We start from the raw sequence: 26841 nt of genomic DNA on the forward strand, positions 1-26841 counted from the left end.
ATGTCAAAATGTTTATGTCAGAATGTTTATGAAATGTATATGTCAAATGTCAATCATGTAATGTGTAAACAAAATGTCATGTATGGCAAGTGATATATGTATCAACTAAACCATAGGTAAAAATGCACAAAACAATGTATTGAAGTAAAACTTGGTTTAAATCAATGTTATGTTTTGTGGAAATGCATGCTATACTGAATACAAACATTTATGCAGTATTGTTAAAATGCATACATTCAAGCCTTGTGACTGTGGTGATAAACCCCTAAACGAATTTAAAGGTCTATCTGTCTAAATGTTTTAATCGAATTCGGTCATTCCTTCCATCCAAACATACCCAGGATGTCAGGAACGGGAGTTGTCAATTCCTATGGTACCATTACCTACTAACGAGCGGCGTGATCAGAGTTAATGAATGTATATTGTCCCACTTAAACAAACCAAATGTCATACCCAAAATATAAACATGTGATGAAAAACAGATGTACTAAGTATGATGAACATACATAGCATGAAAAATGTCATGTAAAACAATGTACTAAGTATGCACACAATGGGCATACATAGCATAAAAACATAATGAAATCATGTACTAATAGTGTACTAATGAACATAGCAAGTATATGACATGAAAACATGGAAAACACGAAAGTAACAAGTAGGCACATGTGTTTCACCCCAAAATGTTTGAAAAACAGTAAAAGAGGGGTCTATGTACTCACTTGAGGGTGCTTAGAAGTCTTGAACAACAACCAAGCAAAGCTAGAGGGATCACGGAATCAAACGGCACCCTATATAGATAACTACATAAATAACCGGACCTAAATCGGGGGATTGGATAGTATGAGGTTTCGTAAACCAAATGAGTATTGGAACTCATATGATATGGTTAATCAAAGCCCACATACTAAAATGAAACCTAACCTAAGTGCTTATGACCCATTACGACCCATTAAGGTAGCTTACGCTACTTTAACGCGTCGTGCGCGCAAACGCGCGTTCGAGAAGTCTAACTAGTCCTATGACAAGTACTATATGCCCATACTTGTTTAATTATGTTACACAATTAGTTATGTGTCAAAAGTTTAGGTTACATATGCTTAATTACCAAATATGTATGAAAAGGGTATTTTAGTAATTTACTAAAGGCATATAACTACCTATCATGCGACTAATTAAACCTAAGTGACCATAAGGTATAACCTCGGAAGGTTATTCTCTACTCTACTATGGTCACAAAAAAATGTTTGGTCGGATCCTAATGATCGACCAAATGGGTCGTGTTCGAAAGTCTAAGCGGGTGTTTAGTCCGCTTGACTTACGACTCTACACAAGCACTAAACTAAAAAGTGACGAGCTAAACATGTCAAAACATGTTTAGTTAAGTTAGAAAACAGGTTTGGTATCAAAACAAACGGTTTTGATACCTAAAAGTAGCTTGGTTACAAAATACGCGAGAAAACGCATTCTGGCCGAAGCTACGACTCGTCACTGAGCCTAGATAACGCGGTAATCAGTAGGTATAGTTACTAGGGACTATAACCATCGTGATTACGCTCACGTTATGAAGTTCAAACGAACTTCGCGTTGACCATAAACTGGTCAAAGCAGAAAGTCAAACATAGTTTGACTTAAACGCTAAAACGAACGAAAAACGCGAAAGAATAGTTACAGAGGGTCCCCGCAAGGTTTGATTCCAAGTAATCTCAGGTAGGAAGTGCACAAACACAACCACTTAGAGAAAACTCAGATCAAATGTGAGGAAGATGGGCAAATGGGTTGGGTATTTATAGGAAAGGCACAACCGTTAGGATCGTTTCTCGATAATCGAGCTTCAATCTTGGCCTTCCACTTGTGCCCATTGTTTTACAATACAAGGGGTGACTAAAAACCATCAAAATCAGCCCCTAGATTGATCAAAAACATGTCCAAGTTCAACGAATACCAGCTGCTGTTTTAGAAAATGGTTTTTCTGTTACTGGGCACTTCACGCGGCCCGCGTAAGGATAGGGAGGATCCTTACGCGCCCCGCCTGAGGAAAGTTTGACAGATTTGTCAGTTTTGGTCCCTGCAGCTTAGAAACATGCATTTCGGCCCATTTTTGACACGTTTAAGCCCCGTTAACCTCATTTCAAGGCTCTAAAATGAAGTTAAAGTATTGGGAACTCAAAACATGCTCAAAAATATCTCGGATGTCGGTTCGTTTGGTCGTACGGTTGCGTTGTTCGGTTAATTACGACGGAAGTCGTAACGAACGCAAAAACGATCCAAATTGAGCGATGAATGGATTTTTATTACGCCAAACACCAAAATAAAATATTTTAAGGCTAGCATAAATTTTTGGATGTCCGGAAGTATTCAGAATATAAGTTATGTGCGAAAATGCAAACTTATGCACTTTTTGACGCTTTTAGTCCCTGAATGACCAAAAAGTTTATTTTAGCACACCGAACACATCAAAGCCTATTTCTAAGCTATGTAAAGGATATTTAGGGTATGTTTAACTTATGGTCAAGTTCCGGAAGGTTCGTTACAGTTCAAATTGGCATACTTTCGCAGTTTGTCGAATTTAGTCCCTGTAAGCGAATAAACTTGATTTCGGCATACCAAACCTTCCAAAACTAATTTCTAAGTTATGTAAAGGTTATTTAAGGTATGTTAAGCCTATGTCACTATTCCGGAATGTTTGTTGCAATAAACTGGTTATATTTACGCATTAGTGCGCATTATAACCTTCTAGAAAGCGATTTAGAGCCCGAAATCGAACAAGAATTGATATGTACAAAGGATACATATGTTTATACAAATCCCAAGTATGAAATACAATATTTCATTGGTTTGGTATTTATTTGATGGCTGAAGTGACACAGATGTCACAGTCTCCCCTACTTCAGGAAATTTCGTCCCGAAATTTATTTAGAGGAAACTTGTGAGAGCTTGAAACATGAAGTTGAAAAGATCGAACAATCACTGGTTAGAGTCCTGAACTTCTAGTAACTTTAATTAACATCATGCTTGCAATGGGAGAGGGTCACTTATATACAAGTATATAAAGCGTTATTGGTGCGTCCACCGTACCTCTATTACATTGTTCACATATTGTTATGGTTGTCACTATCGGTTCTTACACATAATAAGTCTTACCACGGTTTCTCGTGCACTGAACTTCGTAATTATGTATGCATCCATAATTACGTAATTCCTTGCATAGTCACGTAGTGCATCTTAGAAGGTGTAGGGGAGGAAAACAAGGAACGAGCCTGTGATGATTGTGATTTGACCATACTGGGGTCCTTTTTAATTGAGTCAATAAATGATCTCCAGACCACCAAGAAGTCTTTTCAGCTTATATCATCACATGTCATTCTCAACCAGATTCTGAATCAAACCCTTGACTAGGCCACTCAAAGGGTCTCTTTTTGAATCATGGAATGGTACTATATAATCCAAGGGTCTTGACTATCACGTAGAAGCCCAATAAGGATTTAAGGTAGTACCTTTTTGAATATCCTACTACGAATCCCTCATATGAAGATATGGAAGGTTCTATGAGGATTTGGATAACGAATATCCAGAGTATTCAAAAACACAAAAATGCATAAAAGAAAACATAAATTGCATAAACACATAATCACATAAGGATTTTAATATTTGTTATCATTTTGCTAATTGCGCACATGTATTTAAAGCACACTAGGAATCCGTTCCATGGATTTCATTTGGTACTTTAAACATTATCATTCAAATCAGAGTCCTTAATTGGATTCCTTGTGTATCTTAATTCGAACATTTCGGTTCCTTACAATCGAAATCGAATTTTCTCTTTAAGATCTCTCTATCTTTATAGTTTCTGTCACACCCCGACCACGTAAAACAACAAAACGTGGCGGAATCGTCGGGGAGTGTTATAACAGAATCATTGTTTCATAACACATGGAAAAATTGAAATGTTGTTTTATTGATTAAAAGAGTTACAATGTCTTAACAAACAAAGAAATAAAACAAAATTTAACTAGTCTTGCATCTTTTATGGTCACTAAGGCCTTGTCCAATCCTATGTGAGCATGCATCAATATTATCATCAAATATCATCAACTATCGTACCTGAAACACATGTGAAAATATATCAGCATAAAAATGCCGGCGAGTACATAGGTTTTGTGAAAATAGGATTCATGACTTAGGTTTAAGAAAATGTTTAATGAAAACTTGTCATGAATCCAGTTTAAGTGTTTGCTTTTATAAAACGTTTGAAAGGCGATAATATGATAGATGATATGTAAAAGAGTAGTGTAAGGTTAAATGAATAACCAAGTAAAAATGAGTTTGTATAAAATAAGTTGTTTGTAAAACAATGTCTTGTGAAAAATATGTTATTTGTGTAAAAATCTGTAAATCCAAATTAAATGATTAAATAATGCTACGACATGTAATATAGCACAAGCACTTATATATAGGAAGTACCAGCAGCGTATCCACCATGCTTGTATCACATTACACACGTCTCGTTACTTAAGTCACTTACCCAAACAAACCACCAATGTAAATTGCCCATGTCTAAACCAATTGTCAAATGTCATTGTGAAAACCATGTCAAAATGTCTATGTCAAATGTCAATCATGTAATGTGTAAACAAAATGTCATGTATGGCAAGTGAAATATGTATCCACTAAACCATGTGTAAAAATGCACAAAAAAATGTATTGAAGTAAAACGTGGTTTAAATCAATGTTATGTTTTGTGGAAAAGCATGCTATACTGAATACAAACATTTATGCGGTATTGTTTAAATGCATACATCCAAGCCTTGGGACTGTGGTGATAAACCTTTAAACAAATTAAAGGTCCATCTGTCTAAATGTTTTAATCGAATTCGGTCATTCCTTCCATCCAAACATACCCAGGATGTTAGGAACGGGAGTTGTCAATTCCTATGGTACCATTACCTACTAACGAGCGGCGTGATCAAAGTTAATGAATGTATATGGTCCCACTTAAACAAACCAAATGTCATACCCAAAATGTAAGCATGTGATGAAAAACAAATGTACTAAGTATGATGAACATACATAGCATGAAAAGGTAATGTAAAACAATGCACTAAGTAGGCGCTAAACGAACATACGTAGCATAAAATGTCATGTAAAACAATGTACTAAGTATGCGCTAAACGAACATACGTAGCTTAAAATGTCATGTAAAACAATGTAATAAGTATGCACACAATGGGCATACATAGCAAAAACATAATGAAATCATGTACTAATAGTGTACTAGTGAACATAGCAAGTATATGATATGAAAACATGAAAAGTATGAAAGTAACAAGTAGGCACATGTGTTTCACCCCAAAATGTTTGAAAAACAGTAAAAGAGGGGACTATGTACTCACTTGAGGGTGCTTAGAAGTCTTGAACAACAACCAAGCAAAGCTAGAGGGATCACGGAATCAAACGGCACCCTATATAGATAACTACATAAATAACCGGACCTAAATCGGGGGATTGGATAGTATGAGGTTTCGTAAACCAAATGAGTATTGGAACTCATATGATATGGTTAATCAAAGCCCACATACTAAAATGAAACCTAACCTAAGTGCTTATGACCCGTTACGACCCATTAAGGTAGCTTACGCTACTTTAACGCGTCGTGCGCGCAAACGCGCGTTCGAGAAGTCTAACTAGTCCTATGACAAGTACTATATGCCCATACTTGTTTAATTATGTTACACAATTAGTTATGTGTCAAAAGTTTAGGTTACATATGCTTAATTACCAATTATGTATGAAAAGGGTATTTTGGTAATTTACTAAAGGCAAATAACTACCTATCATGCGACTAGTTAAACCTAAGTGACCATAAGGTATAACCTCGGAAGGTTATTCTCTACTCTACTATGGTCACAAAACATGTTTGGTCGGATCCTAATGATCGACCAAACGGGTCATGTTCGAAAGTCTAAGCGGGTGTTTAGTCCGCTCGACTTACGACTCTACACAAGCACTAAACTAAAAAGTGACGAGCTAATATTGTCAAAACATGTTTAGTTAAGTTAGAAAATAGGTTTGGTATCAAAACAAATGGTTTTGATACCTAAAAGTAGCTTGGTTACAAAATACACGAGAAAACGCATTTTAACCGAAGCTACGACTCGTCACTGAGCCTAGATAACGCGGTAATCAGTAGGTATAGTTACTAGGGACTATAACCATCGTGATTACGCTCACGTTATGAAGTTCAAACGAACTTCGCGTTGACCATAAACTGGTCAAAGCACAAAGTCAAACACAGTTTGACTTAAATGCTAAAACGAACGAAAAAACGCGACAGAATACTTACAGAGGGTCCCCGCAAGGTTTGATTCCAAGTAATCTCAGGTAGGAAGTGCACAAACACAACCACTTAGAGAAAACTCAGATCAAATGTGAGGAAGATGGGGAAATGGGTTGGGTATTTATAGGAAAGGCACAACCGTTAGGATCGTTTCTCGATAGTCGAGCTTCAATCTTGGCCTTCCACTTGTGCCCATTGTTTTACAATACAAGGGGTGACTAAAAACCATCAAAATCAGCCCCTAGATTGATCAAAAACATGTCCAAGTTCAACGAATACCAGCTGCTGTTTTAGAAAATGGTTTTTCTGTTACTGGGCACTTCACGCGGCCCGCGTAAGGATAGGGAGGATCCTTACGCGCCCCGCCTGAGGAAAGTTTGACAGATTTGTCAGTTTTGGTCCCTGCAGCTTAGAAACATGCGTTTCGGCCCATTTTTGACACGTTTAAGCCCCGTTAACCTCATTTCAAGGCTCTAAAATGAAGTTAAAGTATTGGGAACTCAAAACATGCTCAAAAATATCTCGGATGTCGGTTCGTTTGGTCGTACGGTTGCGTTGTTCGGTTAATTACGACGGAAGTCGTAACGAACGCAAAAACGATCCAAATTGAGCGACGAATGGATTTTTATTACTCCAAACACCAAAATAAAATATTTTAAGGCTTGCATAAGTTTTTGGATGTCCGGAAGTATTCAGAACATAAGTTATGCGTGAAAATGCAAACTTATGCACTTTTTGACGCTTTTAGTCCCTGAATGACCAAAAAGTTTATTTTAGCACACCGAACACCTCAAAGCCTATTTCTAAGCTATGTAAAGGATATTTAGGGTATGTTTAACTTATGGTCAAGTTCCGGAATGTTCGTTACAGTTCAAATTGGCATACTTTCGCAGTTTGTCGAATTTAGTCCCTGTAAGCGAATAAACTTGATTTCGGCATACCAAACCTTCCAAAACTAATTTCTAAGTTATGTAAAGGTTATTTAAGGTATGTTAAGCCTATGTCACTATTACGGAATGTTTGTTGCAATAAACTGGTTATATTTACGCATTAGTGCGCATTATAACCATCTAGAAAGCGATTTAGAGCCCGAAATCGAACAAGAATTGATATGTACAAAGGATACATATGTTTATACAAATCCCAAGTATGAAATACAATATTTCATTGGTTTGGTATTTGTTACTTTTCTGTCACACCCCGACCACGTAAAACAACAAAACGTGGCGGAATCGTCGGGGAGTGTTGTAACAGAATCATTGTTTCATAACACATTGAAAATTGAAATTTTGTTTTATTGATTAAAGGAGTTACAATGTCTTAACAAACAAAGAATATAACATAATCAACTAGTCTTGCATCTTTTATTGTCACTAAAGCCCAAGTCCGCCTATGTGTATCTTGATCAATCCTATGCATCATCTCCTGAAACACATGTGAAAATAGGTACGTCAGCATAAAAATGCCGGCGAGTACATAGGTTTTATTAATTTAGGATTCATGACTTATAAGTTTTAAAAAAAAGATTGTTTAACAAAAGTCAGTCATGATCCTTGTAAAATGTTTCGTTTTATAAAATGTTTGAAAAGCGATGATAGATATGTATATTTGAAAGAATAATGTAAGGTTAAATGAATAACCAAGTAAAATGAGTTTGTTTAAAACAAACTGTTTTGTAAAACAATGTCTTGTGAAAAATATGTTATTTGTATAAAATGTTTAAGTCCAAATTGAATGATTTAAATAACGCTACGACATGTAATATAATACAAGCACTTATATATAGGAAGTACCAGCGGCGTATCCACCATGCTTGTATCACATTACACACGTCTCATTACTTAAATCACTTATCCAAACAAACCACCAATGTAAATTGACCATGTCTAAACCAAATGTCAAATGTCATTGTGAAAACCATGTAAAAAAATGTCTATGTCAAATGTCAATCATGTAATGTGTAAACAAAATGTCATGTATGGCAGATGAAATATGTATCACTAAACCATAGGTGAAAATGCACAAAACAATGTATTGAAGTAAAACTTGGTTTAAATCAATGTTATGTTTTGTGGAAATGCATGCTATACTGAATACAAACATTTATGCGGTATTGTGAAAATGCATACATTCAAGCCTTGTGACTGTGGTGATAAACCTTTATACAAATTAAAGGTCTATCGGTTTTTATGTTTAAATCGAATTCGGTCATTCCTTTCATCCAAACATACCCAGGATGTCAGGAACGGGAGTTGTCAATTCCTATGGTACCACTACCTACTAACGAGCGGCGTGATCAAAGTTAATGAATGTATATTATCCCACTTAAACAAACCAAATGTCATACCCAAAATATAAACATGTGAAAACAATGCACTAAGTATGTAATCAAATGTACACACATAGCGTGAAATGTCATGTAAAACAAATGTACTAAGTATGATGAACATACATAGCATGAGAATGTCATGTAAAACAAGTGTACTAAGTATGATGAACATACATAACATGAAAATGTCATGTAAAACAATGTACTAATGAACATAGCAAGTATATAATGCGAAAACATGAAAGCATGAAAGTAACAAGTAGGCACATGTGTTTCACCCCAAAATGTTTGGAAAACAGTAAAAGAGGGGTACTATGTACTCACTTGAGGGTGCTTAGAAGTCTTGAACAACAACCAAGCAAAGCTAGAGGGATCACGGAATCAAACGGCACCCTATATAGATAACTACATAAATAACCGGACCTAAATCGGGGGATTGGATAGTATGAGGTTTCGTAAACCAAATGAGTATTGGAACTCATATGATATGGTTAATCAAAGCCCACATACTAAAATGAAACCTAACCTAAGTGCTTATAACCCGTTACGACCCATTAAGGTAGCTTACGCTACTTTAACGCGTCGTGCGCGCAAACTCGCGTTCGAGAAGTCTAACTAGTCCTATGACAAGTACTATATGCCCATACTTGTTTAATTATGTTACACAATTAGTTATGTGTCAAAAGTTTAGGTTACATATGCTTAATTACCAATTATGTATGAAAAGGGTATTTTGGTAATTTACTAAAGGCATATAACTACCTATCATGCGACTAATTAAACCTAAGTGACCATAAGGTATAACCTCGGAAGGTTATTCTCTACTCTACTATGGTCACAAAACATGTTTGGTCGGATCCTAATGATCGACCAAACGGGTCGTGTTCGAAAGTCTAAGCGGGTGTTTAGTCCGCTCGACTTACGACTCTACACAAGCACTAAACTAAAAAGTGACGAGCTAAACACGTCAAAACATGTTTAGTTAAGTTAGAAAACAGGTTTGGTATCAAAAAAAATGGTTTTGATACCTAAAAGTAGCTTGGTTACAAAATACGCGAGAAAACGCATTCTGGCCGAAGCTACGACTCGTCACTGAGCCTAGATAACGCGGTAATCAGTAGGTATAGTTACTAGGGACTATAACCATCATGATTACGCTCACGTTATGAAGTTCAAACGAACTTCGCGTTGACCATAAACTGGTCAAAGCAGAAAGTCAAACACAGTTTGACTTAAATGCTAAAACGAACGAAAAACGCGAAAGAATAGTTACAGAGGGTCCCCGCAAGGTTTGATTCCAAGTAATCTCAGGTAGGAAGTGCACAAACACAACCACTTAGAGAAAACTCAGATCAAATGTGAGGAAGATGGGCAAATGGGTTGGGTATTTATAGGAAAGGCATAACCGTTAGGATCGTTTCTCGATAATCGAGCTTCAATCTTGGCCTTCCACTTCTGCCCATTGTTTTACAATACAAGGGGTGACTAAAAACCATCAAAATCAGCCCCTAGATTGATCAAAAACATGTCCAAGTTCAACGAATACTAGCTGCTGTTTTAGAAACTGGTTTTTCTGTTACTGGGCACTTCACGCGGCCCGCGTAAGGATAGGGAGGATCCTTACGCGCCCCGCCTGAGGAAAGTTTGACAGATTTGTCAGTTTTGGTCCCTGTAGCTTAGAAACATGCGTTTCGGCCCATTTTTGACACGTTTAAGCCCCGTTAACCTCATTTCAAGGCTCTAAAATGAAGTTAAAGTATTGGGAACTCAAAACATGCTCAAAAATATCTCGGATGTCGGTTCGTTTGGTCGTACGGTTGCGTTGTTCGGTTAATTACGACGAAAGTCGTAACGAACGCAAAAACGATCCAAATTGAGCGACGAATGGATTTTTTTTATTGTGCCAAACACCAAAATAAAATATTTTAAGGCTTGCATAAATTTTTGAGTGTCCGGAAGTATTCAGAACATAAGTTATGCGCGAAAATGCAAACCTATGCACTTTTTGACGCTTTTAGTCCCTGAATGACCAAAAAGTTTATTTTAGCACACCGAACACCTCAGAGCCTATTTCTAAGCTATGTAAAGGATATTTAGGGTATGTTTAACTTATGGTCAAGTTCCGGAATGTCCGTTACAGTACAAATTGACATACTTTCGCAGTTTGTCGAATTTAGTCCCTGTAAGCGAATAGACTTGATTTCGGCATACCAAACCATCCAAAACTTATTTCTAAGTTATGTAAAGGTTATTTAAGGTATGTTAAGCCTATGTCACTATTCCGGAATGTTTGTTGCATTAAACTGGTTATATTTACGCATCAGTGCGTATATAACCTTACAGAAAGCGATTTAAAGCTCGAAATCGATCAAGAATTAATATGTGCAAATGATACACATATTTATACAAATTCCAAGTATGAAATACAATGTTTCATTGGTTTGGTATTTGTTTGATGGCTGAAGCGACACAGGTGTCACAGTCTCCCCCACTTCAGGAAATTTCGTCCCGGAATTTATTTAGAGGAAACTTGTGAGAGCTTGAAACATGAAGTTGAAGAGATCGAACAATCACTGGGCCTTAGTGACAATAAAAGATGCAAGACTAGTTAATTTTGTTATACTTCTTTGTTTGTTAAGACATTGTAACTCTTTTTATCAATAAAACAAAATTTAAATTTTCCATGTGTTATGAAACAATGATTCTGTTACAACACTCCCCGACGATTCCGCCACGTTTTGTTGTTTTACGTGGTCGGGGTGTGACAGAAAAGTTACTTTTCTGTCACACCCCGACCACGTAAAACAACAAAACGTGGCGGAAACGTCGGGGAGTGTTGTAACAGAATCATTGTTTCACAACCATGGATTAAACAAATTTCGTTTTATTGAATTAAATGAGTTACAATGTCTTAACAATAAAGAAACATAACAAAAATTAACTAGTCTTGCATCTTTTAATGTCACTAAGGTCTCGTCCAATCCTATGTAAGCATGCATCAATATCATCATCAAATATCATCAACTATTGTACCTGAAACACATGTGAAAATACGTCAGCATAAAAATGCCGGCGAGTACATAGGTTTTGTTGAATTAGGATTCATGACTTATAAGTTGAGAAAAAGTTGTTTAACAAAAGTCAGTCATGATCCTTGTAAAAAGTTTTGTTTTATAAATCGTTTGAAAAGCGATGATAGATATGTATAGTAAAAAAAACGATGTAAGGTTAAATAAATAACCAAGTAAAATGAGTTTGTGTAAAACAAACTGTTTTGTAAAACAAGCCTTGTGAAAAATATGTTATTTGTGTAAAAATGTATAAGTCCAAATTGAATGAATTAAATAACGCTACGGCATGTAATATAATACAAGCACTTATATATAGGAAGTACCAGCGGCGTATCCACCATGCTTATATCACATTACATACGTCTCGTTACTTAAATCACTTACCCAAACAAAACTCCAATGTAAATTGCCCATGTCTAAACCAATTGTCAAATGTCTTTGTGAAAACAATGTCAAAATGTTTATGTCCAAATGTAGTCCATGGAATGTGTATATCGATATCAAAATGTCTATGTCAAATGTCAATCAAATAATGTGTAAACATAATGTCATGTATGGCAAGTGTAATATGTATCAACTAAACCATAGGTAAAAATATACAAACAATGTACTAAGTATGCGACAAATGGGCATACATAGCATGTGATGTAAAATGTACTAAGTATGATGAACATACAAAGCATGAAATGTCATGTAAAACGATGTACTAAGTATGCACACAATGGGCATACATAGCAAAAACATAGTGAAATCATGTACTAATAGTGTACTAATGAAAATAGCAAGTGTATGATATAAAACATGGAAAGCACGAAAGTAACAAGTAGGCACATGTGTTTCACCCCAAAATGTTTGAAAAACAGTAAAAGAGGGGTCTATGTACTCACTTGAGGGTGCTTAGAAGTCTTAGGATAACCACCAAGCAAAGCTAAAAGATCACGGAATCAAACGGCACCTATATAGGTATCTACATTAATAACCGGACCTAAATCGGGGGATCGGATAGTACGAGGTTTCATAAACCAAATGAGTATTGGAACTCATATGTTATGGTCTAACAAAGCCTACATACTAAAATGAAACCTAACCTTAGTGCTTTTGACCCATTACGACCCGTTTAGGTAGCTTACGCCACTTTAACGCGTCGTTTGCGTAAAACGCGTTTGGAATGCCTAACTAGTCCTATGACAAGCAAGATATGCCTTAACATGTTTAATATTGTTGTTAAATCAGTTTAGATGTCAAAAATTTCGTTACATAGACTTAAAATGAATTTATGCGTAAAAAGGGCATTTTGGTAATTTACCTAAGGCATATAAACTACCTATCATATAACTAACTAAACGTCGTGACCATAAGGTATAACCTCGGAAGGTTATTCCCTATACAACTATGGTCACCTAATGTGTTTGGCCGGATCCTAAAGATCGACCAATGGGTCGGGTTCGTAAGCATAAGCGATTGATTAGATCGCTTACCTTTACGACCCTAAACAAGCACAAATCTAAAAGCGACGAGCTAAACATGCTAGAACATGTTTTGAAAAGTTAGAAAACAGGTTTGGTATTAAAACAAACGGTTTTAATACCCTAGAGTAGTTTGGTTACAAAATACGCGAGAAAACGCATTTTGGCCGAAACTACGACTCGTCACTGAGCCTAGATAACGTGGTAATCAGTAGGTATAGTTACTAGGGACTATAACCATCGTGATTATGCTCACGTTATGAAGTTCAAACGAACTTCGCATTGACCATAAACTGGTTAATGCAGAAAGTCAAACGCAGTTTGACTTTAACGCTAAAACGAATGAAAAACGCGAAAGAATACTTACAGAAGGTCCCCGCAAGATTCGAACCCGATTCACTCTCAGGTAGGAAGCATATACTTCCACTTAGAGAGTGTAGAATCAGATTCATATGTGAGGAAGAATGAAATGGGTGAGGGGTATTTATAGATTTCCTTGAACCGTTAAGATCGTTCGTCGAAAAACGTGATTTGATCTAGACCTTACATGTGGGCACATGGTTTTTAAAAACCATGGGAGCCCCTAATGTGGACTATGTTCATTGAATACCATCCTATGGTTTTGCAAAACCATGGGTGAAAACCATTAACACTTCAAAATGGACTAGGTTCATTGAATCTGCCAGAAATTTCAAAAATGGTCCCTACACTTGTAAAACTTGATTTTTTTTGGCACTTTTAAACCCCTTTAACCTCATTTCAAGGCTCTAAATGATATTAAAGTATAGGGAACTTAAAATATGCTCAAAGACATCACGGATGTCGGTTCGTTTGGTCGTACGGTTGCGTTATTCGCTTAATTACGACGGGAGTCGTAACGAACGCAAAAACGATCCAAATTAAGCGACGAATGGAATTTATCATACCAAACACTAAAATAAAATATTTTAATGCTTACATAAATTTTTGGAAGTCCGGAAGTATTCAGAACGTAAAATATGCGCGAAAATGCAAACTTATGCACTTTTTGACGCTTTTAGTCCCTGAATGAGCGTAAAGTTTATTTTTGCGCACCAAACACCTCAAAGCCTATTTCTAAGCTATGCAAAGAATATTTAGGGCATACTTAACTTATGATCAAGTTCCGGAAGGTCTGTTACAGTACAAATTGACATACTTTCGCAGTTTGTCGAATTTAGTCCCTGTAAGCGAATAAACTTGATTTTGGCATACCAAACCATCCAAAACTTATTTCTAAGTTATGTAATGGTTATTTAAGGTATGTTAAGCCTATTTCACTGTTCCGGAGTGTTTGTTGCATTAAACTGGTTATATTTACGTATCAAATCGCGTATAACCTTCCAGAAAGCGATTTAAAGCCCGAAATCGAACAAGAATTGATATGTGCAAAAGATACACATATTTATACAGATCCCAAGTATGAAATACAATATTTCATTGGCTTGGTATTTGTTTGATGGTGGTGGTGACACAGGTGTCACAATACTATAACCAATATAAAATGAAATCGAGAAATCGATAGTTTTGATTATACGTGTATTGTAAATTGTCTGATTGTTTTTGTATAATTGCTATTTATCAAATACTAATAAAAATTATATATATATTATCAGATGGCAAATATTGGTAATGAACCGGTAAATGAGGTTAATTAGTCGGAGCAACATCCAGGGGATCAATATATGACTAGACAAGATATTGAAAATATTGTTGCTCAAGGGATAGCCAATGCTATTCCAGCATTCGTTGCTGCTGTAAAAAGTCCAATCGAACCGCAACATATCGTTCCTAGTAAACGTACTTCTGAAGATAACTTCAGTAATAGTATAAACGGGGGCAATAATCATGTTAATCATAACAATGAATCCCAGCACACGCCGCTCCCTAAGAAACTGAAAGCTGCAACACCTGGTTGCACTTTCAAAGAATTCCTTGCTTGTAAACCCACTGAATTTGCAGGCAATGAAGGGGCAACTGCATCACTGCGTTGGTTAGAGAAAACCGAAGCAGTAATTGCAATAAGTAAGTGTGCCAAAGATGATCAGGTCATGTACGCATCAAATCTGTTTAAAGAAGGAGCACTCGAATGGTGGAACACTGTGTTACAAGCTAAAGGAAGAAATAGGGCTTATGCTATGACTTGGTAAGAATTTAAGAATCTTGTAGAAAGAAAATTCTGTCCTGAATATGAAAAGGAACAAATGGAAAATAAGTTCCTAAATCATCTAATGATAGGTGTAGATTGTCGTGGTTATACTTCGACATTCTTTGAATATGCTAGAGTAGTACCAACACTGGCTTCGCCAGAACCGGTACTCATTTCTCGCTATATTTGGGGATTAATTAGCGAAATTCGCAATATCGTTAAGGCTGCAAGACCTCGCACTATTGACGATGCTGTAGAATTAGCTAACACTCTGACTGATGAATTGATACGCACAAGAGATGAAGACAGGAAGAAGGAACTAGCTCAGAAAATTACCCAAGGATTTAGGGTGGGTAATAGTAGTTTCAAGAAAAGAGGAGCAGGGCAATCTTCAACTTTGCCATTCTGCAAAATTTGCAAAAAGAAACATTTTGGAAAATGTAATAAAATTTGCAATTTTTGCAAAACGATAGGACATCGTGAAGAAAACTGCAGAAAGAAATCCATAATTTGTTACAATTGTGGAGAAGCCGGACATTTCAAAACAGAATGTCCTAAGTTAGTCAAACCAGTAGACAACAAAACCAAGGCGACCGAAGGAGCTACTAAGAAGAATGCCAGAGCATTCCAGCTAACCACTCAAGAAGCAGAGCTCATCCCGGATGTGATAGCCGGTACGTTTTTAGTTCACGACGTTTATGCAAAAGTATTGTTTGACTCTGGTGCAAACCAAAGTTTTATAAATACTTCATTCTGCCAAGCTCTTAAGTTACCCTTAACTACCATTAGGCAGATTTTTACAGTCGAAACCGCAGATGGGAATTCAGTAAAAATCAATCAGGTTTTGCAAAAAGTAGAAATAGAACTTTCAGGTCATAAATTTGATGCAAACCTATTACCTATGAAATTAGCTGAATTTGATGTTGTGTTAGGAATGGATTGGTTAATAGCCAACCATGCTCAAATCATTTGTGCTAAAAACTCTATAGAAATTCAATCGCCTACTGGAGAAGTAATCATGATTACAGGAGATAAACCTCGAAAGCCACTGAAGTTCATATCAGTAATGATAGTTGCTAATTATGAACGAAAACAAGGAATAGTATATATGATTTCAGTAATCATTAGTACTAAAGGTAAAGAACTTAAGGAAATTCCTGTAGTCTCAGAATACCCAGATATATTCCCGGAAGATTTACCTGGGTTACCACCAGATAGGGAGGTAGAATTCAGGATTCATCTAATTCCAGGAACTACACCGATAGCCAAAGCACCCTATCGATTAGCTCCTACCGAAATGCTAGAATTGAAGAAGCAATTAGATGAATTACTAAGCAAAGGATTCATACAACCTAGTTCATCCCCTTGGGGTGCACCAGTGTTGTTTGTGAAAAAGAAAGATGGATCAATGAGAATGTGTATCTATTATAGAGAGCTATATAAGGTTACAATTAAGAATCGATACCCATTACCTAGGATTGATGATCTTTTCGATCAATTACAAGGCGCTAGGTACTTTTCTAAGATAGACTTGCGCTCCGGATATCATCAATTAAAGGTTTAAGAAGAAGACATACCTAAAACTGGTTTTAGAACTAGGTATGGACACTATGAGTTTACAGTTATGCCCTTTGGGTTAACTAATGCACCTGCAGCATTCATGGACATGATGAACAGAATCTGTAAACCATATTTGGATAAATTTGTAATTGTTTTCATAGACGATATACTCATTTATTCAAAAAGTCAGGACGAACATTGTCAGCACTTGCATGCACTCTTAACTTTGTTAAGAAAAGAAAAATTGTATGCCAAATTTTCAAAGTGTGAATTTTGGCTACAAGAAGTGCAATTCTTAGGACACATGGTGAATCATGAAGGTATTCACGTAGATCCTGCTAAAATAGAAGCAATTACCAATTGGAAGGTTCCACAAACCGCAATGGAAATTAGAAGTTTTATAGGTTTAGCCAGATATTATAGACGGTTTATTAAGGATTTTTCCAAGATAGCTGTACCATTAACTAAGCTAACCTGTAAAGCCATTAAGTTTGAATGGGGACCTAAACAAGAAGAAGCCTTTAGAATCTTGAAGCAGAAATTAACCAATGCTCCAATCTTAGCCTTACCAGAAGGAACAGAAGACTTTGAAGTATATTGTGATGCTTCAAAATTAGGATTCGGATGTGTGTTAATGCAACGCAAGAAGGTAATTGCGTATGCTTCCAGACAATTGAAGAAGCACGAGGAAAACTATACGACTCATGATTTAGAATTAGGAGCTATAGTTTTTGCCCTTAAGATATGGAGACATTATCTGTATGGAAGTAAGTTTACTGTTTATACAGATCATAAAAGTTTAAGGTATATATTTGGGCAAAAAGAGTTAAATATGAGGCAAAGAAGATGGATGGAAATTCTGAGTGATTACGACTGTGATATTCAATATCACGAAGGAAAGGCAAACGTAGTCACAGATGCCTTAAGTCGTAAGGATCATGAAAAGCAAAGGCGAGTCCGTGCTCTTAGAATAAATCTACAAGTAGATTTAATGGAACAATTAAAGGAAATTCAGGAAACTGCAATCAAGGATGATGGTGAAGGAATGAAAGGTTACCTAAAAGAATTAGGACAAGGAAATGATGGAATTTGGAAATTCCACAAAAGCAGAATTTGGGTACCTAAACAGGGAAATTTAAGATCTAAGATTTTAGAGGAAGCTCATAAATCTAGGTATACTGTACACCCAGGAAACAATAAGATGTACCAAGATTTAAGAAAGAATTTCTGGTGGATAGGAATGAAAAAGGATACAGCCGAATACGTATCTAAATGTCTAACTTGTTCACAAGTTAAAGCCGAACATCAGAAACCTTCAGGTCTACTACAACAGTTAGAAATGCCTGTATGGAAATGGGAACTCATAACAATGGACTTTGTTACTAAGTTACCCAAAACCAAAAAAGGTAATGATGCGATTTGCGTAATTGTGGACCGATTAACCAAATCTGCTCATTTTCTACCAATAAAGGAAACCTTTAGCATGGAAAGGTTAGCCAAGTTGTACGTAGATGAAATAGTATCCTTACGAGGAGTCCCACTCTCCATTGTATCGGATAGAGATAGTCGTTTCACTTCCCGTTTCTGTACAAGCTTCCAAGAAGCAATGGGAACCCGACTCAATTTAAGTACTGCATATCATCCACAAACAGACGGGCAAAGTGAAAGGACGATCCAAACTCTAGAAGACATGCTCCGAGCATGTGTAATTGACTTTGGTGGTAATTGGGATAACCATTTACCATTAATCGAATTCTCCTATAACAATAGTTATCACTCAAGCATCGAAGCCGCTCCATTCGAAGCACTATATGGACGCAAGTGCAGAACTCCGGTTTGTTGGGCAGAAATAGGAGAAAGTCAATTATCAGGTCCAGAAATCGTACAAGAAACCACAGACAAGATAACTAAAATTAAGGAAAGATTGAAAACAGCCAGAGATCGTCAGAAAAGCTATGCTGATAATCGTCGCAAGCCACTAGAATTCCAGATAGGAGACAAAGTACTTTTGAAAGTATCTCCTTGGAAAGGAGTAGTACGATTCGGTAAGAAAGGAAAACTGAGTCCAAGATATGTTGGACCATTCCCAGTGATCCAACGAATAGGACCAGTAGCTTATCGCTTACAACTACCAGAAGAACTAGCTGGAGTACATGATGTATTTCATGTATCTAATCTCAAGAAATGTCTATTAGACGAATCCCTGGTAGTACCTCTTCAAGATGTGGAGGTAAATGAAAAGCTGAAATTCATAGAGAAACCTTTACAAATAGAAGACCGAAAGGTCAAGTTTCTTAAACACAAGCGACTAGTGCTAGTCAAAGTCAAATGGGATTCAAAGAGAGGACCAGAATATACTTGGGAGCTGGAATCAGAAATGAAGCGGAAATACCCTCATCTATTTCAGTGAATCTCGAGGACGAGATTTTTCTTAAGGTGGGGAGGATGTAACAACTCTCATTAAAATCCATAATTAGGATGATAATGAGTCAATAAGAAAACCCTAATTGAGACACCCAAGTAATTCTGCACTAACCCTAAAATTTTCAGAACAATCGGAATTAGGATCAGGGCCCCTAAAACTCAAGGGGGGCAAACCCTAGTGATAATTATCTTTAAAATTTGTTGTACAGATTGAAATTCGATTTTAAAATGAGTCATGCAAGCTAGTCCCGTACCCAGCTAGCCTATGTAATTAGACTGCACCCCTTACGGACCGTAAGGGGAAATGCCATACGGTCCGTAAGCCTGTCCAAAAATCAGTATAAATAGCAGACATTGGGACTTGCTTTCTGTTGTTAATTCGACGAAGAAATTCATTGTGTAGAGTACGTTATAAGTAGAAACAGTCCCAAAACACACACTAATATCGAATTGCTGCCGCAAAACAGGGTAATAACTCGATCGCTATTACGATTCATTTTCCGACTGATCAATATATCCAATGGATGTTTAAGTGCCGCCCACATAGGGTTATACTTTGTCGTTCGTCGTTAAATCGATGGATGTTTAAGTATTGCACTTTGTCGTTCGTTGTGAGAATTTGATCTCGTGAGTTATCGTAAATGCTGTATTGATCACTAACCCGGTTTTGTGTGCATTATTATTTAAATTAGGTTAACAAGGCTAAACTATATTCTGTCCGTCTTAAATCTGCAATGTGAGTCATTCTCTTTTTATCAAATGTTTTACAATACTCCAAATTATTTTCAGAATTATAATTACAGTGATTAAGTTTATGTAATCACCAAATTACAGCCAGTATGTGGGGTATTGTGCACATTACTACTGTTTTAATCACATTAGGTGGGCGAACCTAAAAATAAGTGATATACGTCATTCATTGGGGCAGCCAATGGTGATATGACCACAGTCACAGATCCGGTCGAGTGACAAATACTGTGGGTAGTTGGTAGATATCAGAAACATATGTAAAAACTCTTAATACTGTAAATTATAATAAACGAGTCATTTTAGTAAACTGAATGATTCACTCAGTATTTCCCGCTGACAAAACCTTTTTCAAACATGTTTCAGGTGATCTATTGTAATTCAGGAAAAGTGCTGGGGAGCATTTCAAGCTTAAGAAAGTGGCTCATTATAAAATAGAGAAATATGTTTTCTAAAAATAAAGATTTATCAGTAAAATTATGTTATTGTAAATTACCGGGATTTTATCCCGAATTGTGAAATAGAATAATCGGGAAAAGTTTTTTTTTTTAGCTTTACAACGATCCTGATGATAAACTTCCGCTGTTAAACTCAATTATATAAATATCACAGGATTTCTGTCCCGCGGCTCCTGAAACGGGTCAAACCGGGTCGGGGGCCGTGACAGTAGACCTTGTCTTTGTGTATCGGATCCGTAAAGCCCGGTGGCTGTCCGATATAGACCTCCTCCTTCACTTTACCGTAAAGGAATGCCGATTTGACATCTAACTCATGAAGCAAACGCTAGGAAAATTCTGGTAGCTTCAAGTCGAGCAACTGGAGCATAAACCTCTGTGAAGTCTATCCCCTCTTGCTGACTGAAACCCTGGACCATGAGTCGAGCTTTGTTACGGACAATAACTCCTTGGTCATCTCTTTTGCACTTAAACACCCACTTCGTGTTTATCTTCCTGTGTCCGTTAGGCAGATCCACAAGCTTCCATACACCAAGCTTCTCAAATTGACCCAGCTCCTCCTGCATTGCATTGACCCATGAATCTTCTGTCAGTGCTTCCTTATAGGTTCGCGGTTCGATTTGCGAGATAAAACAACTGAGTGAAAATTCAGTTTGCAAAGGAGCAATTTTAGTATAAAAACAAGTAAGGCCATGGTCAATCTGGCGTCTGGTGCGAACTCCTGACTGCAGCTCTCCTATTATCAACTCCTCGGGATGGTATGAAAGAGTCCTCGGCATAACTTCGCTAGGAACATCCACCTCGCTTTCCAAATTAGTAACATTCTGATCCGCTACTTGTTCATTGTCAAGAACTGTCTGATCTGAAGATTGGATTTGCTCCCCCTCAGATTCTGAATCACCACGATCAAAAGTAGGAATATCATCAGATTCTGAATACTGATTTTCAGGAGAAGGCTCGCGTTCCGAAGTAGACGGAGTTTGCTGAACTTCATCATTCTCTCCAATGTTATTTGGACCAGCTTCATCATCATTGGAAGTTTGTTGTTGACGTCTAGAAGACCTTTCTGGAAATCTTCCCTGAGATGCTTCATATTCTCGTAAAATATCCAAATCATCAAAGAATTTTGGCTCTTCTTCTAACTCGAATTAATCCCATAAGGTATCGTAGTTGAATTGCCATGAATCTGCAGGCTTCTATGGAAGCATAGTATAGCCTTGACATTCAACGTGCTTTGCTTCGATGATCCGCATGAGACTTGGAACAAAGACTCGTCTGAGTGGACTGGCATACCCCACAAAGATACCTTCTATGCTCTTTGAACCAAATTTGCCATCAGGATCTAGAACTGTGCAGGGTGACCCGAACGGCTCTAAATACTCGAGATTAGGCTTGCGATTGTTGATCAACTCGAAACATGTCTTGTTGTGCTTCTTCACAGTAAGTACCCTGTTGAGAGTATAGCAAGCAGCTGATATTACTTCTGCCCAGAAATTAACAGGTAACTTGGAATCAGCAAGCATCATTCGCATCGTTTCAATCAGCATTCTGTTCCTTCTTTCTGTGACTCCATTCTGTTGCGGAGTATAAGGTGCGCTGAACTCTTGCAATATACCTCTTTGATCACAGAACTGCTCCATTCTATTGTTTTTGAATTTTGTACCGTTGTCACTTCTTAATCTTCGTATGCGGGCTCGGTACAAACTTTCAATCTTCCTGAATAACCTTAACAAACTCTCAAATGTTTCATCTTTTGATTTCAAGAACGTCACCCACGAGAATCTCGAATAGTCATCAGTGACCACTAGGCAGTAAAGATCACCCGTTATGCTCTTGACATTCACAGGACCAAAGAGATCCATGTGAAGTCTTTCTAGTGGCTTCGAGACAGAGTTCATCTTTTTACTAGGATGAGATTTCTTTAGCTACTTTCCTTTTATACAACTGATATACTCCCCCTCAAGATGAAAACTCTTCAACTGAACACCTTTTACCAAATCATTATGCACCAGGTGGTTCATCTTGCGCAGGTGAATGTGGCCCATCTTCCGGTGCCACAACACAGACTCCTTTTCAGTGGCTTTTGATACGAAGTAGTGAGTTTGACCCATGGTAGTCGTAGCAACGCTCATATCCAACACATACAGATCATTAACTCTCGGTGCTCGCATGATGATCCACTCCTCGGGGATGACAAACCCCGGCTTCAGAATCAGACATTCTTTATTAGTGAAATGTGTACAATACATTCTGTCACAAATTTGAGAAATGCTAAGAAGATTGTTCTCCAGCTTGGCTATGTAACTGACTCTTTCAAACGTGATTACACCATTTGATAATGTCCCTTCACCAATAATACGTCCTCCTTGATTACCATCAAAATCGACATATCCACCGTTGAACCCTCTAACATCGTAAAGCAGGGTTTTTCACCCTGTCATGTGCCGGGATGCTCCGCTATCCGTAATCCACCTTGAGATAGATCTCGGGAGCTCCTGCACATTTCACAATCATTTAGTTAGATTTTGAAGCAACCCAAGCCTCCTTCGACTCAGGTAGCTTGATGTGGGTTGTTGCGGTGTACAATGGTGGGAAATTCTTGTCATTCATTTTAAGACTCTCTTTAGATCCAACCTCAACCTCTTTATACAAAAAGAATTCATTTTTCGGAGGTTGACCAGATGGTTGGTCTTTCTTTGGAACATACTTCTTCCCTGGAGAGGTTGAAGTTTGTTTATCAAGTTTCTCATAAAAATCCAAAGGTACATTCATCTTGTTAGTTGAAGATGATTGTTTTGCAGAATCAGAAACCTTTGGTTTTGGAACACCTGATGTCTTAGCGTCAGATTTTGGCTTCCAAGTTTGTTGTGACGAAGCGACCCGTTTGTAAAATTTATCAGTTTTAGTTACAGGTTGTTTTACGGGTTCAGTTTTGACTTTGATGTTTTCATTTTTCAAAATTTTCTTCTCAACAAACATTGGCGCTTTGCCTTTGACATCGTTTTTCTTTCTTGGATTCTCAACAACCACAGACTTAGGCTTTAAGTTGGTGCACTTTCGTGCAATGTGTCCAACTTCGTTGCATTTGAAGCATGTGTGAGTGTCAACTTCCTGACTTTTTCCTTCGGTCTGAGGCTGTGAGGCCTTCTTTGCAAAAAAATCTTCATTTGTTTTCGAAAAGATTTCCATCTCTTGCTCGGAAATTGAACTTGAGCTTTTGACAAACACTTTCTTTTCGACAAACTTTTTGTTTTGGAAGTTCCTCTTTTGATTGTTCTTACCACCCTGATAACCACTCGACCATCTGTTTTGGTTGTTATTGTTAAAACGTGGTGGTACAGCAGGTTTCTTATAGTAAGATTTGTCTCTTTCAAAGTTCATCATTCTTTTGGAACTTTTCATCCCTTCAATCTCAGAAACATCAATTTCAACTAATTTGAAAACTTGCTTCAATTTTTCAACATTCACATTTTCAATTGGGAATTCAATATCCGAGAACATCTTATCTGAATCACACATCTTGTACATGACAAGAGTAAGTTCGTCATTTGAGTTGTACTGGGATTTTGATTTCGGAATGTAGTTGTTCAGAAAACACTCTTCATCTTCAGTCGAATCACTGTCAGATTTTAAAACATTTTCAACAACATTCTTTACGACTTCAGATTGAACACTGTCTTCATCAGATGATGAAGTGAATGTGACATCAATTGTTTCTGGAAGTTTTACATCATTTGTTTTCTCATTTGTTTCATCTTCATTAACTAACCCGGACTGTTTCTTTGAAAAGTTGTTTAACACAGGCGGTGGAACTTAATGATAACCCACTCCCGTTCCATCCGAGTATACATCTTCACCAGCTTTGTTCTTCCCAATTGGTTTAGGAACTATGTGTTGAAGAACAAAGCTCGCGGAGCTGTAACTGCTCAATTTCAGATTGATTCTTTCATTCTCAATCTTAGCTTCTTGAAAGTGAAGCTTAAGATTTGCGATCTCATCCAACTGCTGGTTGATTTGCCTTTCTTTTGCTTGAAGAACTTCGGACAAATGAACAATTTCTTTGTAAGTTTTACCATTTCGCTCATCAGAATCTTTTATTGTTCTTTTCAGCTTCTCATAATTTTCAGAAATTTGTCTGTTTTCATGAATTAACTTCTCATTTTCTTTCTTAAAGCGTTCAACATTAGTTTTATCTTTTTCAATCCTTTCTGTTAATTCTTTTATTCTTTCATTTGAAGCTCTGAGCAGTTTATCTCGATTTAAGATTTGTTTTTCAACCATTTCTACTTTTTCAACCAGATCTTGGGTCTTTTTGAGTGTGAAATACGCATGTGTGCTGCAAACTTTGCATTCTTTCATGCAATTTTTGCAATCACTCTCTGTTTTCGTGCCATCAGTCTTACCTGATTCATTGTTTGAACCACTATTACTGACCTTGCTTGTTGACTCAGACGCGGATTTGGAATCTACCTCTAGTTCCTTTGCCATAAGCACTTTGTCGGCCATTTTGTCAGGTTTTCTGCCGTCATTTCTTTCGTAGTGTCGATGATACCATCGTCTACCTTCATTGACTTTAGCCTTTCTTCTTTGGCTTTCTTTGCAGCATCTCTCTCTCTCTCTCTCTCTCTCTGTGTGTTCATCTTCTTGCTTTAAAGATTCTTTGAGAGTTTCGAGTGTGACTGATGATGGTTCTACAATGATGTTGCCTTTCGAATCCAAATAGCACTCATGATCAGGATCCCATCTATTTGCTCTTTTCGCTTCTTTCCAAGCTCTATAGATTTTATCCTTCATATTTGAAGCTAACACCTTCCGATAGTTGTATTTTTGCTCTTCAGTTCGTGTATCTTTATTTGGATGAATTTGTGCCATGAATGCAAAGCCAACTGCATCATCTTCTAGCAAGAACTCACTCCAATCGAAACCTTCGTCATCTTGAATCACAGCTAAAGCTCTCGATTTCTCCTTTGGAGTCTCCTCGATTTGTTTCATTCTGGACGGCTCTTCGCGTTTTCGGTGATAAACAGCTTTCTTATAGTAGTCGTCATGAAAAGGATTAGTTGTTTCATCCGCTGCTGAGTTTCTGCATTCTCGCTTGAAGTGCCCCTTTTGTTTACTTTTGAAGCACGTCACTTTAGATTTATTAAAACCCAACTTTGTCGAAGGTCCCCCAATGGAATTTCTTCCCGTGATCTCCATAAACCGTTGTGCTCTCCTGATTACGCTAGCCATGCACCAACGTATATCGATTAATTCCATCTCTTGGGGATCAATCTGGTCATAATCTTCTTTTTTCAGATTTGTATTTCCGATTTTTCCGGCGACCAGACTTTCATATGATTCTAAGATCGAAGCAAGAAACACCATTTGTTGTTTAGCTGTCTCTTCATTAAAGTTTTGAGCATTGTTCAGGTTCACAGCTATATTGCATTGAAACACATTTTTGGGAACATTTTGATGTTGTTGATTCCCTAAAAAAGATGAAGAAGAACCTCCATGATAACCACTGCTGGGTGATGAACTGCTGCTTTGCTTTTCTTGAGTTACCGTGTTTGAGCTTTCAGCAGAAAATGCAGTTTTCGATGAAGTGGTTTTCGGAATCATACTACCCCTATAGTAGAGATCAACATTCTGTTGATATGGGGTGTTGTTAACTTTGTTCATTTTCTTGATTTCCAACTCATGACTCTTAAATCTTTCAATCAACTAGTCAACTGTCATTTCGGACATTGCTTTTGTGTTTTTCAGAACCAGGGCATAGTATTGCCAATCTTTCTCATCTGGCAAAGATTCCAATAACTTCTCAACCATCTCTTCTTCGGTAATTGTGATCCCATGTCTGACAAGTTCTATCTTCAGATGGCAAAATCGCTCAATCATCTTTAATACTGTTTCATTCCTCATACATGCAAATAAGTCAAACTCCTTTTTCATCAAACGTTTCTTGTTTTTCACAATCTCTTCTCCTCCAATACACTTCTTTTCTAGCTTAGCCCACAAATCCTTTGAATTTCGTAGCTAATCAAAGAAATCATATCATCTCTAACGGATTGATGTAACAGGGCTACACATTTTTGTTCAGCAATAAACAACTCTTGTTCATTTTCAGCCAAGTTTTCATAATCTTTTCTTCTAATATCATAACCGTTCTTCAAACACCTCCAGCTCAGGTAAGCAAACGCTTTCAACCAACCATCAAATCTACTTGCCCATCGGTTGTAGTCTTCAATCGCCATCAGCTTCGGCGGTTTGTTATACGTTCCATAGGCGTTGTCGACACTAAGA

The 26841-nt window shown here is 37.2% G+C and overlaps 1 protein-coding gene across 1 annotated transcript; it reads right to left on the minus strand.

Moving 5' to 3' along the window:
• Positions 1–24369: 24369 nt before the first annotated feature.
• LOC110876571 lies at positions 24370–26220 on the minus strand. The gene is made up of 2 exons (XM_022124738.1): positions 25205–26220; positions 24370–25075 (listed from the first exon to the last, which is right to left on the minus strand). Exons 1-2 carry the CDS (start codon positions 26218–26220, stop codon positions 24370–24372), a joined length of 1722 nt encoding a protein of 573 aa, XP_021980430.1.
• Between the last annotated feature and the right edge of the window lie 621 nt (positions 26221–26841).

The sequence above is a fragment of the Helianthus annuus genome, chromosome 6 (assembly GCF_002127325.2).
Source record: "Helianthus annuus cultivar XRQ/B chromosome 6, HanXRQr2.0-SUNRISE, whole genome shotgun sequence".
In the NCBI taxonomy this organism is placed as follows: Eukaryota; Viridiplantae; Streptophyta; class Magnoliopsida; order Asterales; family Asteraceae; genus Helianthus; species Helianthus annuus.

Excerpts from the sequence above, each read along its gene's own strand:
- LOC110876571 (XM_022124738.1), bottom strand. The coding sequence starts at position 26,220 with ATGAACAAAGTTAACAACACCCCATATCAACAGAATGTTGATCTCTAC. Across the intron at positions 25,076-25,204 it reads ACTCTCAAAGAATCTTTAAA|AAAACCTGACAAAATGGCCG; the intron begins GCAAGAAGATGA and ends AAATGACGGCAG.